General features: G+C 49.0%; 1 protein-coding gene across 1 annotated transcript in view; it reads right to left on the reverse strand.

Annotated features, from left to right (window-relative positions):
* Positions 1–13,732, reverse strand: part of LOC116885544 (S-adenosyl-L-methionine-dependent tRNA 4-demethylwyosine synthase TYW1) — an 83,442-nt gene extending 69,710 nt beyond the window's left edge. The window contains exons 1-6 of the mRNA XM_032886838.1: positions 13,592–13,732; positions 12,385–12,515; positions 8,597–8,719; positions 4,335–4,436; positions 2,958–3,152; positions 963–1,244 (exon numbers count right to left, since the gene is read on the reverse strand). Of these exons, the coding sequence (XP_032742729.1) occupies positions 963–1,244; positions 2,958–3,152; positions 4,335–4,436; positions 8,597–8,719; positions 12,385–12,515; positions 13,592–13,595 (837 nt within the window). The 5' untranslated portion in view covers positions 13,596–13,732. The remainder of the gene's footprint in view (positions 1–962; positions 1,245–2,957; positions 3,153–4,334; positions 4,437–8,596; positions 8,720–12,384; positions 12,516–13,591) is intronic.
* Between the last annotated feature and the right edge of the window lie 1,773 nt (positions 13,733–15,505).

The raw sequence follows: 15,505 nt of genomic DNA on the forward strand, positions 1-15,505 counted from the left end.
GGAACAGACACGGTGGGCCAACACTCAAAGCTGCTCCCACAGGAAGAGGCCAGGCTGCAGAGCCCGGCTGTGACCACAGCAGCTACTGTGCAGCCTGGAGACAATTCTAAGGAAGTGGATGCCTGAGGAGTCATCCAACAAGAGTGAGCAACGGTCGCTGGGGTCAGGATACAACGCTCAGACTGAGACATACGTCACTCCTCTCAGCTTCCATTTCTTGACCAGAGATGGTAAAATCAGCCTGGCTCAGCAATGCAGTAGTGAAAGGGACAAGAACGAGTGTCATGGCCCTGAGCTTCAAGGCCCAGTGCTTGGATACTGAGGCTAGCGTCAGCTAAGTAGTGAGCCCCTGGCCAGCCTGGGCTACATAAACCAGACCCTGTCAGACAAAAGGGAAAGGGGAACACAGAAAGGGAGAAGTGGGAAAAGAGGAAGAAAAGGGAAGAGGAAAGAAGGAAAAAGGTAAGGAAGGGGAAGGTGGGGTGAGAAGAATGAAGAGAAGGAAGAGGAGAGGAAAATCGGGTAGGAGAAGGGAGGAGGGAAAGGGGAAGAGGGGAAGGAAGAGGAGCAGCACGTCTAACACATGGCTGGCACCCCGTGTAAGTCACAAGCTGTGCTCATCTCTGAAATAGCTGCACCTGAGTTTCATTCAGATCGTCTAACCAGGGCAGAGGTAAGGCCAGGTATCCCCTCCACACAGCCGCACAGGGGAGAGCCACACAGGACAGCCACACAGGACAGCCACACAGGACAGCCACACAGGATAGCCACACAAAGGAGAGCCACATAGAGGACAGCCAAGAGGACAGCCACGACTCTCTCCTTTTCACCTCTCTTCACGCCTTCTCTCTCTCTCTCTCTCTCTCTCTCTCTCTCTCTCTCTCACACACACACACACACACACACACACACACACACACACACACACACACACACAGAGAGAAAGGAGCGTAAGCACACACCTCAGCATCCCCAGGATGCAATTCGCCTTGTGGGTGAGACCGCACGTCTCCTGGGCCATGCTGCGCCGACTCACACTTCCCTCTCTTGCAGTCCCCGCCACAGCCCTTTTTCTCCCCTCTCTGTAGGGCCTGCAGCCGGGAGATGAACTTGGTCTTCCAGGCTGTGAAGTCGGCCTCGATGCTGCCATGTTTGCTCTGAACTGCATTGCAGTCGCCCTCCCCTCGGGTCAGCACCCTCTGGGCACCAAGCATCCAGAGCCATTTGTCGATGTTCGTGCTGACCTTCAGGAAGGAAGGGGAAAAGACACACACTGAAAAAAACCATACCCCACAAACTTACAAACTAAAAACCCAATCTGTCCTCTAAAGCAGACCTCCAGGCTGCACTGCAGAAGCCCAGTGATTCGGGCCCATAGTTCAGGAGTTTCTGCTGAGGAACACAGCACGGGTCCATATAACACTCTTCAAGCTCCAAGCTGTCAGCCTAGCTACTCAGGAGTTTGAGGTAGGAGGATCTCAGGTCCAAGGCTTCCCAGGACTATACAGCAAGTTCAAGGCCAACCTGCACAACTTATGAGACTCTGTTCCAAAATCAAAAGGCTAGAAATATCCCTTAGTGACAGAGCCCTTGCCAAGTACACAGGAGGCCTGGGTTCAGTCCTCAGCACTGTATAAACCAGGTATGGTGGCACACACGTCTGCATCCTCAGAAGTCTGAGACGAATGCAAGAGGATCAGAAGTTCAAGATTATTGTGGCTGAAAATGGAGCTGAGGGACAAAGAACCTGCCTAGAATCCCCCAGTGAGGGGCTGGGGGCGTGGCTCAGTGGTAGAGCCCCTGCCTAGAATCCCCCAGGGAGGGGCTGGGGGCGTGGCTCAGTGGTAGAGCCCCTGCCTAGAATCCCCCAGGGAGGGGCTGGGGGCGTGGCTTAGTGGTAGAGCCCCTGCCTAGAATCCCCCAGTGAGGGGCTGGGGGCGTGGCTCAGTGGTAGAGCCCCTGCCTAGAATCCCCCTAGGGAGGGGCTGGGGCGTGGCTAGAGCCCTGCCCAGAATCCCCCAGTGAGGGGGCTGGGGGGTGACTCAGTGGTAGAGCCCCTGCCCAGAATCCCCCAGTGAGGCTGGGGGCGTGGCTCAGTGCAGAGCCCCTGCCCAGAATCCCCCAGTGAGGGGGCTGGGGGCGTGGCTCAGTGGTGGAGCCCCCTAGAATCCCCAGTGAAGGGCTGGGGCCCCAGTGGTAGAGCACCTGCCTAGAATCCCCCAGTGAGGGGCTGGGGGCGTGGCTCAGTGGTAGAGCCCCTGCCTAGAATCCCCCAGGGAGGGGCTGGGGGCGTGGCTCAGTGGTAGAGCCCCTGCCTAGAATCCCCCAGTGAGGGGCTAGGGGCGTGGCTCAGTGGTAGAGCCCCTGCCTAGAATCCCCCAGTGAGGGGCTGGGGGCGTGGCTCAGGGGTAGAGCCCCTGCCTAGCCCCTGCCTAGAATGCCTAGAATCCCCAGTGAGGGGCTGGGGCTGTGGCTCAGTGGTAGAGCACCTGCCTAGAATCCACCAGTGAGGGGCTGGGGGCGTGGCTCAGGAGCAGGGTACTTGTTTAGCATGCTCAAGGACCTAGGATCCATCATCAGCACCATAAAAAAACAACATTAATGTAATAATTTATTATTATTGGGGCTAGAAGGATGACTGGGCAGCTAAGAGAACTGATAGTTCTCCCAAAGGACCCACATTCAATTCCCAGCACCTAAATGGCAGCTCACATGTCTAAAATTCTGGTTCCATGATATCTGACACCTTTTTCTGACCTCTGCAGAGACCAGGCATACAAGTGGTGCACAGATAACCATGCAGGCAAAACACACACACACACACAAAATAAAAATTAAAAAATAACAAAAGTAAAGTTCATACGTTAGTTCTCACATATAATGTGTTCTCGTGAGATCTTGTCTGTCTGTCTTTTGGTTAAGGAAGGACCTAGTCCTGTAAGTCACCGCACACCCACCTTGTTGAAGTGGCTCCGGTAGGCAGAGTCTCCCAGGCCAAACACTGCATATCGAAGTCCTTTCAGGTACGTTTTGCCAAAGCGGAAATCATTGGCCGCTTCCTCTAACCACTTGCAGAACCACTCTGCGCTCTCTGTAGGGCGGCCGTCCGTGTACGTAGCAACCAGAAAGGCACAGACGTTTTTACTAGTGATCTGAATAAAGCGGTATTTATGTCAGAAGGATATTCGATTATGAGACTATTCAAGACAAGAATGGAGAGATGATTCCTGGTTAAGAACACCTGCTGCTCTTACAGAAAACCCAGGTTCTTTCCCCAGAACCCACACGGTAGATCAGAACCAGCTATAACTCCAGTTCCAGGGGATTCAACAAAGCCCTCTTCTGGCCTCCATGGGCACCAGGCACGCACACAGTGCATTTACAGACAAGCAGGCAAACACTGATAGTCAAAGTCTTAGTTAGGGTTCTACTGCTGTGAACAGACACCATGACCAAGGCAACTCCAAATGTTATAAAGGACAGCATTTAACTGGGGCTGCCTTAGAGGTTCAGAGAGTCAGTCCATTATCATCAAGGTAGGGACAGGGCAACACCCAGGCAGGCATGGTGCAGGAGGAGCTGAGAGTTCTATGTCTTCATCTGAAGGCTGCTAGCAGAATACTGGCTTCCAGGAAACTAGGAGGAGGGCCTTAAAGCTCACGCCCACAGTGACACACCCACTCCAACAAGGCCACACCTCCTAATAGTGCCACTCCCTGGGCCAAGAATATTTGAACCATTACAGTCAAAAATAAATAAATAAATAAATAAATAAATAAATAAATAAATAAATAAAAGACATAGCAAATCTTTAAGAATAATAACGTGTAGGGTTTCCATTGTCTAAGTGAAGTTCATTTTTCGAATGCAGGCATTGGAGCGGAGCATAGTGATCAACCAGGAATCCTAGAACTCTTTCTCAGGAAGCAGAGGCAACAGAACTGCTGTGAGTCTGACGTCAAGCCAGGGCTAGAGGGCAGGATCCTGACTCAAAAAAACAAATAGATAAAAGTTCCTGAGTCACAGTAGAAAAGCTTCAAGTCGGAATGGTCCAGCATGAAATTTTAAAATACTCTGGAGATTCTATTCACCCCATAGGCCAGGTGGTCAATGAAATCCGAATCTTAAAATCTTTATCGCACATCCAAGGAAGCCAGAAGAGAACATCACATTCCCCGGAGCTGGAATTACGGGCAGCTGTGAGCCACCCAGTGTGGGTGCTAGGAAGGGACCCTGGTCCTCTGCAAGAGTCACAGGAGCTCTTAACTAGTGTTTCATCTCTACGGCCCCAAATGTGGGGGCTTTCACTGAAAAAGAAAAAGGCATTTACCAACCTCTCCTATCAGATGGTCATCTGGATCATACTCCTTCAGATTAATAACGGCCACAGGCAGGTCCAGAGAGGTGACAGCTTTGGCAAGAACCACTGCGAATCCCTAGAAAGAGGGAAAGAGACAATGAACCCTTCAGTGTACCGAATCAGGGAGCACGGCACCCCTCGTGGTGGGCGCTTCTTCAGCAACGTTGCCTTGAGGGATCATCATTGTGAACGGGGGCCTCTTAGTCTCCTCTGCTTCCAGAGTTCTCAAGCCCAGTTCAGAGGTGAGGCACTGAGTCGTGTTCCCACTCTATGAAGGGGTGTCCCGGCTAAATCCACTGTGTTTGGTGCTTTGCCCCAGTAGGAACAGAAAAATTGTGAGGAGAATGGAAATAGAGAAACCGGAGTGGGAGGGGCAAGCTTGATGACCTAAGGTTGATTCCTGAGGCTTACCTGGTAGAAAAATAAAACCAATCCCCACGAGTTGTTCTCGGGCGTGTACACACATACAATAAATATAATAAAAGATTATTTTTTATTTTATTTATTTTTTTACTTTCTTAACTTTATTTTAGACTGGGGAAATAGTTCGGTGGATAAAGTGCTTCCACCATAAGCATGAGGACCTGACTTCTGAACCCTAAGAACTACGTAAAGCCAGACCCAGCAGCACACACTGGGAATTCCGTGCTCCTATAACAAGATAGGACATGGAGACAGGAGAACCCCAGAAGCTAGTAGGCTAACCAGCCTGGGGTCCACAGCCTTAAACGACAGGGACCCAGTCTCACACAGAGTAGAAAAGGAGGACAAACACCCAGGTTTGTCTCCTGATGTCGACTTGTACACTCTGGCATGTGTAGACCCACTCTCCACACCCAAAAGAACAAACAACATAAAAAAAAAAAGTTGAAATTTTAAAAAGAAAAGAAGCTAAAGCCAGGCAAGATGGTTTTACATTTATAATCCCAGAATCCAGGAGTCAGAGACAGGAGGCTCCCTGGGTCTCACGGACCAGCCAGCCTAGTCTATTTGGAGAATCCCATGCCAGGAAAAGACCCCATCTCAAACACAAGGCGGACAGTATCTGCAGAACCCCCCAGGTTTGTGGGTAGGTGGGAGTTCTGCAAACATCAGGGCTGGCTGAGTGACAACCTGAGCAGGACAAGAAGGAAACTCAGTTGAACGGGACTCAGTAGCTGTGCCGGTTCAAACTTCTAGAGTCTGACGCTGGGCAGTTTATTTCAGGCATATCTAAGCACAACATAATTTTGGAAAAAAACTTTCCTGATGATAATTAACTCATTCTGTATGCACAACAAAGCTTAAGACCTGATTACACTGAAACTCTTCTCAAAGCACACGCGACCTCTTCCTGACAACCAGAACAGTCGGGGGAGTCCAGTGTGGCCTGGCCCTACAGAGAGCACAGAGCACACCAGGCTGTTAACTACAGCCATTCCCAGCCTTCTAGGTGGAACATAGGTTAAACATCGCCTCCTTGGAATAGACAACGGTGTGTTTAACTCTCCTGCTTTCCAGTGCTGACCTGTGAGCACAGCGACCCTGTGCCCACTACAAGGTACATGGCGGCCACACGCACATGTGCTAGTGTACACACATGAGCTAGTGTATGCACATGCACACTAACACAGCTGGGTGGCAGGGAATGAGAAGCCAGTTGGCAGACAGGAGGTGGCCCTGGAGTTGAGGCCGTGTCTGACAGAGCCCAGGGAGGCTCTGGGCTGGAGTCAGCTACAGCAAAGAGAGAAGGCAGGAGACAGAAAACCAAGTTATTAGACCCCATGGAGGGAGACACACAGATGTCAGATGCCCTCTCCCATGTAACATTCTGGTCAGCTCTCCCAAAGCACATGACTGAATGCTTCAGGAAAGCTCAAATTTCCAGGCAGGTTGACACTCGAGAAAAACACCCCCCTCTTTGCTGCTTGGCAGTCCCAGAACTTGGCCCTCTATCACCCCTATTAACTATGACCACTTCACTGACTGGGCACTCACTTCTGGGCAAGACTACACAGACAGACAAAGCCCTGGTCCTGAAGATGCTTCTGGAAGAGTCAGTAGAGCTTGGCGATGAGTACCGTGGAAGACGAGAGGAGAGGAGAGGTACAGCTGGGGCAGGGAGAGCAGGAGAGGTTTACGCATAGAACACAAGGGGGGTGTGTGGAAAATGTAAGTAGTGGGTTGGGGATTTAGCTCAGTGGCGGCCTGCCTAGCAAGCGCAAAGCCCTGGTTCGCCCTCAGCTCCCAGGGGGGCAGAAAAAAAGACAAAATAAAAAAAAAAAAAAAAAAAGAAAATGTAAGTAGTCGACCCTTGTTACTCAGCCCAAAATCCCTAAAACTCTTGAATTCACTGTCTTGCCTGTGACATGACTCACCAGAGAGCCCTTAGATGACTCCAGGACAAAGGCCGGCAGCCAGGCCATGTGACTAGAATTTAATCACTAATGACCAATGATTAAAAGGACTATTATGTGATTAATATGCAAGATGAAGCCTAAGAGTTCCCAGCAAAGGTCGTTCTCGGGTGTACAGAGAGGTCAGCCTAGAATAAAGGAAAGCTTGTCTGAGACAAAATCCGTAAGGCTCTGAATGGGGCCAGTGACACGGCTCAGTGGTGAGTCACAGCACTTGCCACCAAGCATGAGTTTGATCCCCAGGACCCGCACAGTAAAAAGGGACACTCTGGCAGGCTGTCCTCTGAGCTCCATGTTGAGTGCAGTGGTGTGCGTGCACATACACACATACGTGATAACTTCAATAACTCACAGCAGTGCAGGTGGTCACAGCTGTAATACAGCGTGCACAGAGCCACACTGCTGGCCTGAGGCGCATTACTACTGTGACTCTCTGAGGAGCCTGTGCCCACGCTGCTACACCCTTGCTCTCTTTCTAAGCAACCGCTTTCCCTTAACCCTCATGCTTAAAAATCTACATGAAAGTGTTTCTGACTAAACTCCAATTCTGTCCCCACTGACAAAGTAATAATGACGGGCTGGAGAGATGGCTCAGCAGTTAGGATCAGCCTACTCTTCCAGAGGACCTAGGTTCGAATCCCAGCATCCACGGAGGTTCACATCCATGTCAAGCTCCAGTCCCAGGGGACCCGACCCCTTCTTCTGGCCTCCAAGGGCACCAGGCATGCAACAGACATGTAGGCAAAACATCTACCACATAAAATAAAGTCCTATAAAATGTTAAAGTAACAATTACAAGGCCAGCAACACGGCTCAGTGGGTAAAGTCACTAACTGCCAAGCCTGATGCCCCAAACTTAAGCCCCACCCCCCAATCTACCCCATACACACACCCTGTCTTCCCTGCTCTCTAGCCATATGGCAGAAGGAATGACTGACTTCTGCTATTTGTCCTATAGCATCCACACGTGTGTGTACACACAGGCTCAAACACACACTAAGGAAAGTTTTTTTAAATGAAATAATGACAATGAGAAGTATTATTCCAAACAGACCACCTGAGACCGGCTCAAACCAGACAACTATTCCGTATAACGTCCACAGGAGGGCAGTAGAACCCTCTCTAGCGGCACAAAAATAATGTTTCTATAAAGATGGCAGGCTTACTCAGTCTCCTCTTAGAAAGCACTCAACAGTTGTGACCCTCATTCCAGAGAAGCTAGAAACACATGCGTCCAGGAAGAGCAGCCCTGGGAGTCTGGACCACACATCTCCAGTCCAGGTCCTACTTCAACATCTGCCTTCCCTGCCTCTAACGCAATGACTGCACGGACGAGGCGTGTGAACTTGCCAGAGAGAGAGCCCATCCCTGACACCGTCACCATCACTCACTTCACACTGGTGCCTGGCACATCCAACAACGGCTGACAGCCACAGACGCCCCAAGTCGGCTATAAACGCACCCCAGAAGAAAAATATAATCAAGCTTGCTTCATTACTGGAGTGTTCGACGACAACTCTTTCTACCTCCATTGTGAGATTCTCACGTGTGAAATACAGTGTCATGTCACAATGTTGACTGTGCCTGAAGTCCACGCCCTATCCCCACAGCAGAATCTCCATCCTCCAGACGCAGACCAGGGCTTCAGGGTCCTTCGAGACCAGAACCCACAGACACTGGGCCCAACAGAAAGATGCCATCCACCAATTCCAGAAAGGAACAAAGAGAGAAGGGAGAAGGGAGTAGAAGGCTGACAAAGCTAACTGCTCACAGAGGGTTTCTGGAATTTTCTTTGAACGCTGGGAAAACAAGAGAGAGAGGTGTGCCGCAGAGTGCTCACCTTGGCGGTGCCCGTCTGTGATCCGTAGAAAATCTTCACTCCGGACACGTGTGTCTGCTTCTCCTGAGGGGAGAGGGAGCTATCAGGAGCTCCTGGGACACTCTTCTCCTGGGAACGAGTGACCTTGAAGATGAACGAAGGAAGAGAATCCATCAAGACTCAACCTCAGGCAGGGGCAGGGGGATCCCTGAGTTCAAAGCCAGCCTTGTCTACAGAGATCCAGGACAGCAAAAATAAAATCAACTTCTCCCTCACTTTGAGAGGTCCAACAATTAACACAGACTTTGACCTTGGGTGTCATTCTCTTCATCTTTCTGGGTGGACATCTCGACTTATCCTTAGTCGAGCTGGGTCCTCAAAAGGCAAGACCCACTTCTTCCAGGCTGCATGATGCCCACTCCCTGCAGAGGAAAGCTGGAGCCTCCCCTTGGCATTTACAGAGGACTGGTTCCAGGACAGACGGACAGACACAGCTGCAGGACCTCTCTCTTTAAGGAGAAGTACACAATGTCTACCCTTCCTTAGAGCACTCTCACAACAAACCATTCCCGATTCCAACCAGCCCAGCCCAACCTGGGGAATCTGAAAGCAGCCACATCCTACCCCACAATGGAGGATGGCTTCCCTACAGCTGCAGAGACGAAGCTGCCGCTCAGGTAACCTCCCACCTTCTATAGACTGCAGCTCCTTCCAAGACCGCAAGTCCACACGGGATTAGAACACAATTTCATACACCTGGCCGAGAGGAACAAGATTGGGGGAGCAACCTGACTCTCAGCTGAGTCACCGGACACCCTTCCTCCTGTGAGGGAGTCAACAGTCACCAAGACTGATGTCTTTCGGTCAGAGCAGCTCTGACAGAGACAGCTGTTCTGCTCAGAGAATGACACAAGTGTGTATCCACACGCACAGACCACCACCACCACCACTGATGTTCAAGTAACTTTGTTTTGTTTTATTTTGTTTTGTTTTGTTTTGTTTTGTTTGGGGGGAGGGGCAGGCAGGAGGGTATTGTTGTTTTAAGACACTGTCTACCTATATATCCCAGGCTGGCCTCAAACTAATCATTCTCCTGTCTCGGCCTGCGAGGTCCTGGAATTATAAGCCTTCTTCTCCGAATCTAGCTTCAATCCTTCATATAAAATGGCACAGAATTGGGGTTGGGGATTTAGCTCAGTGGTAGAGCGCTTGCCTAGCAAGCGCAAGGCCCTGGGTTCGGTCCCCAGCTCCGAAAAAAATAGGAAAAAAAAAATGGCACAGAATTGACTTAGAGCCGACAGAGATCCTCCCAGAGGCTTTAAATCATCTGTTAATACTTACGCTTGACCCAGTGAAAATGTTATATATAGTTTTTACACTGTTTAGAGAAGGGTATTGTCAGCTCTATCCTCCAAACTAAAATATCCCTTCTAGCAATTAAGCTCAAGAGAGGCATGAAACCCACGAGAAACTTAGAAGATTCGAGAAGCTCCCACCACGGTTATATAGGCAGCAAACCATTGCTAGAAGAGACTTTCCGGTGGAGCTGCCTGGTGGGTGTGTAGGGGCCCTTGGTCTTTAGCATAAGCCACGCCCAGCAGGGCTTTCAAGTAATGCAGCTTCCCAAGAGGCAGGCATGCTGCTGACCACAAACCAGAAAACTGACTGGCTCACGAAGGGGAATTGGATAAAAACATGTCTTCACGGGGTTGGGGATTTAGCTCAGTGGTAGAACGCTTGCCTAGGAAGCGCAAGGCCCTGGGTTCGGTCCCCAGCTCCGAAAAAAAAAAAAAAAAAACCAAACATGTCTTCAGTTTGGCATAGCCCTCTCCTGGGGTGAACAGAAACAGTATTTGAGAAAACGTCACGTGACAGGTGAGAATAGTAAGTCAGGACAGGTAAAGGGGTTTGGTGCCATGCGCGTGTACGTGTTCATGTTCAAGTGCCTGTGCCTGTGCCTGCGAGCGTGGGACCGTGCGTGCATGGGAGTGAGCGAGCGAGCGAGCGTGGGTGCGTGCGAGTCTAGTAATCATCAAGGACTGAGGAGCGTGCTGGATTCCCTGGAGCTAGAGTTACAGGCATTTGCAAGTCACCTGACATGTGCCGTGGGTGCAGAGCTGGGGTCCTCTACAGGAGCATTACGCAAGCTCTTAACGGCAGAGCCATCTCTCCGTGTCCACAGCAGCTTTTATGTGGATTATGGGAACTGGCCCCGGGTTTTCAGACTGTCAGGTCTGCACAGCAAGTGCTGTAACCCACTGAGCATCTCCCCAGTCCAGAGTCAAATACCTTCTACCCTTTTTCAACTTAATCCTAAAAGCACCAGGATATGGCGGCAAACTGCGTTCTTGTGTTCTACCTAATTCCTGGAGGGTGAAACGGCTTTCTCTTTCTCATTTATCCATCTATCTCTTTAATTATTTTTATCTCATTCTTTCTGTTCTGGTTTGGTTTTTGTTTTTCTCTTTTATTGAGACAAGGTCTCTCTACCTAGCCCTGGCTGTCCTGGAACTCACTCTGTAGACCAGGCTGACCTCAAACTCAGAGATCTGCTTGTATCTGCCTCCCGGGTGCTGGGATTAAAGACACCTGGGTATTTTTCTCTTTGTAAGTTAAAACTCCATTATAAAAAAATCTTCCTGATTCTAACTTAGACCACTATGGCATAGTCTTTAAAATGTTAAGGGAAAAAAATTAAGGCATTAAAAAAAATTTAGACAAACAAAAAGGTGATTTATTACCGTATGGACATTAGGCTCAGAGATGCCCGTAGGTAATCTCAACGCTCAGGAGGCTAAAGCAGGAGGACCGCTCAAAGTTCAAGGCTAATGGCAACACAGTGTGCAGCCAGGGATACATATGCTAGGTGAGTAGGCAGGCACAGGCTCCTGTAGCCAAGCCGGCTGACTAGAGCTCAATTCGGAACCTACATTACGGAAGAAAGGAACCAACTCCTGAAAGGTTTCACCCCTCCCCCAGGAAGACGGACAGATATTATGGAAGGAACCAACTCCTGAAAGGTGTTGCCCTTCTCCTGCACAGACGGACAGACAGACGCACACACGTGTGCGCGCACACACACCCCAAATAAATAAATGAACAACAAAAAATAAAAAATAAGAACTCGGGCTAGGGAGATGGCTCAGCAGTTAAGAGCACTGACTACTCTTCCAGAGGTCCTGAGTTCAAATCCCAGCAACCACATGGTGGTTTATAAGCATCTGTAACTCCGATTCCAAGAGACCCAATGCCCCCTTTTGACCTCCAAGGGCACAGACCTACATACATGTGGGCCAAAGACTCACACATATAAAATCTTAGGAAAAAAGAAAGATGGAAGGGGAGAAGGACCAGGCATCACGGATCCATCAACTGCACACACACACACACACACACACACACACACACACACACACACACACTCACACACAAAGGACCTGAGTTCAAACTCCAGCGCCCACATAAAAAGCTGGGTGTGGTGACACAAACCTTTAATCCCAGTGCTGGGGAGGCAAAAAAAAGGGGAGGAGTTCTGGTTCATTGGCCAGCCACCATGGCCCAATAAGCAAACTCCAGGTTAAATGGAAGACCATGGATCACAAAATTAGATGAGGCGGCAGAGGCAAGACTTGGCTGTCAAGAGCACACACACACCGCCGTTCCAGGACCAATACCACTTACGACCACCTGTAACCCCTACCCTCTTCTGGCCTCCACAGACACTGTACACATACCACACATGGGCCCCTAAGTAGAAATAAAATCTTTTAAGGGGAGAGGTAGAGAGAGAAAAAAACGACCCCAATTACCTGCTTCTTGATGATGATCTGGACACAGAACCAAAGCGTAACTCCCAGGGCACAGCCCATATATATGTAGAACCTGTTCATCCATAGGGACAGCAAAGGTGACGAGAAGTCCCACACATCCAGAGGAGGACCTGAGTTTAAAACCACACACAAAGACCCCCGTTGATGCTTTAAGAATTATAAGCAAACTTCACATTCAATGATCCAAGAAGCGTAGACCGCTGGGTGAGTTTTTTGGTTGAAACAAAGTCTCCTTTTGGAGCCCAGGCCACTCTCAAACTTAAAACAATCCTCTTGCCTCTGTGTACAAATAGTGCCATGACTGACTTCTTGTTGTCGCTGTCGTTGTTACTGGTTGTTTTATGACAGAGAGCCTCTCTATACAGCTATATGGCTGTCCTGGAACGCACTAGGAAAGACCAGGCTGGACACCTGCCTCTGCTTCCCAAGTGTTGTGAGTACAAGCATGTGCCACCATTTTAAAAAAAAATTTATTTGTATTACTTTCAGTTATGTGTAGGCATGCGTGTATGTGCACAGTGACACAATTTAAAAGGATTTATTTGTATTACTTTCAATTACTTGGCGGCATGATGAACCCAGAGGTGAACCCCAGTCCTCTGGAAAAGTAGCAAGCGTCCTTAATCACTGAGCAATTTCTCCAGCCCACGCTTGATTTGTTTTCAATCAGAGCCTTAAACACAGAAGCTGAAAGAAATTTTTTCAAAGGACTAGAAATCTGAAATTTATTTTCCCAGGAGCAACGGCCTCCTTGTACATTCGGTAGGCTAAGGTAGGAGGAACACTGTTAATTTTTAAGGCTAACTTAGGCTACATCCGAGTTCCAGGCCAGCTTAGCCTACATAGCAATTTCCTAAGCCGCCTGGGTAGTGAGTTCCATGTGAGCTCTCGCTATACACTAAAGGCCGAGCCAGTTACTACACAAGTTGAGTTCCCCACCCGGGCTACATGGTGAGTCCCAAATTTTCCTGAACTACACAATGCGTTCTAAGTTAACATGGGATACAAAACACGGCCCTTTCAAAAGAAAAATAAACAGAAGTAAAATAAAACGAAGGAAGGAAAAATAAGATACAATAAAAACAAAAAGTAAAACATCAGCTGCAGCCCTATAACCTATGGCCCTACGTGGGGAGGGAAGCTGTTTCCTCCTGTCCGCCCGAGACCCTGGCCAGCCCGGCCTCACCCATCCTCCACGGAGCCCGAGCCCCACAAATCGCCAGCAAACACAGAGAGCGCGGGACTGAGATCAGGAAGGTCGGGTTTACAGTGCTAGGGAAGCCATGCCGCCCGCAGGCCTGCCCGCATTGGCTACAGGGGACAGAGGCGGGCCTTGGAGAAGAAGAAGAAGAGGGAGCTAGCGGAAGCTCCAACCTCCTCTCTGATAGGCTCAAATAGAAAAGAGGCGGGACCAGAGAGAAGCCATCGATCGTAACCCTGGGAAAGATGTTAGAGCACTTCCTGTACTTCTCCGATTGGTTCAGAGCGTAAAGGGGTGGGTCTGTGGGAAGCTCCATCCAGAGCGGGAGATGCAAAAGCCAGCGTGCTTCTGGCTCCACTGGGATTGGCTCAGAAGGGGAAAGGGCGGCACAGAGGGCAGTACTTTCAAGAAATCAATGACAGCCTGGCATGGTGCAGGCCATTTATCCTAGCACTCCAGAGTCACAGGCAGGCGGATCTCTGGGAGCTCCTAGTTAGTCCACGTAATAAGCTCCAGGACATACGTATGCCAGGGCTATAGAGAGACCTTGTCTCAATCAATCAATCAATCAATCAATCAATGGAAGAAACTAATTCAGCTTGGTGACACAGGTCTGTAATTTCATCGCTCTTGAGACTGAAACAGAAGGATCACGAGATACAGGATAGCTACTATTTAGAGTCTCACTGTGTAGCTCCGAATGACCTTAACTTGCCTATGTAGAACAAAATGGCTTCGAATTTACAATGCAATTAGCCTGCCTCTGACTCCCAGGTGCATAAGGTGCATAGGCCAAGAGAAATTGTATTTACTTCTTTAAAGAAATGTATAGATAGAGTTTTCAGACACACCACAAGAGGGTATCGGATTCCATTGCAGATGGTTGTGAGCCACCATGTGGTTGCTGGGAATTGAACTCAGGACCACTAGAACAGTCAGTGCTCTTAACCACTGAGCCATCTCTCCAGCCCCTCCAAGAGAATTTTTAAATAAGAAAGAGAGAAAAGGGAATCTAAAAAGCAAGCAAACAAACAAAACAACAGACTAAGGGCAGCCAGGTGTAGTAGCACATACTTCTAATACCAATATGGGAGACTGAGGCAAAATGCAGAGGATTGGATTGCCCATGAATTAGAGATTGGCCTAGGCTATATTGTGTTCAAATAAACAAAACAAACCAAAACCTACAATGACTATAGTATGCAGTCTATATGTACAGTGGGCGGGCTTCTTTCCATTTTAACTGGAACAAATCGACTGTAACGAGAATTGTTTATGTTAGGAATAAAATGTGAAGTGCATATTAGACCAGTGTCTGATAACGGTATACTGAAATACTTAAGTATTTAAGAATAAAACCATATGATGATTTGTTTTGAAGGCGATGATGAAAAAGGTTCTCAAGCAATCGAGGCTGGCCTCAGACTCCCTGTGCTGGCGAAGATGGCCTTGAACTCTTTGTATCCTGTCGATACCTGCCAAATTCTGGCGTTACAGGCGATGGCCATCCCGCGGGGTAATTTGTTGTAAAATAATACAGTTAAAAGAGGGAGGATAGAATAAGAATGAAAACAGGTGGATAATTATTGAAGCAAGATGGAAGTTCGTTACACTTTTTTACCTCCTTTTTCCCCTCTAAAATTCTCCCTAAAAAAAGTTAAAAATGAGTGCAGCGTTTGAACTCTGCAGAACTATTCAACCAGAATACCAAGTTCCCACCGGGACACTAAACATTAGTCACCATCCTATAGCCATGACTGGCGCAAGTAAATGACGTCACCACCGAACGGAACGCCTTCCTTTGAGGGCGGAGATGGAGGGCGCAAAAGTCACACTGCGCAGGCGTAGTTGCTTTCTTCTACCGGGTTTGTGCCCACCTGACGCATGCGCAGTAGGGCA

This window comes from Rattus rattus, chromosome 16, assembly GCF_011064425.1.
Source record: "Rattus rattus isolate New Zealand chromosome 16, Rrattus_CSIRO_v1, whole genome shotgun sequence".
Lineage (NCBI taxonomy): Eukaryota > Metazoa > Chordata > Mammalia > Rodentia > Muridae > Rattus > Rattus rattus.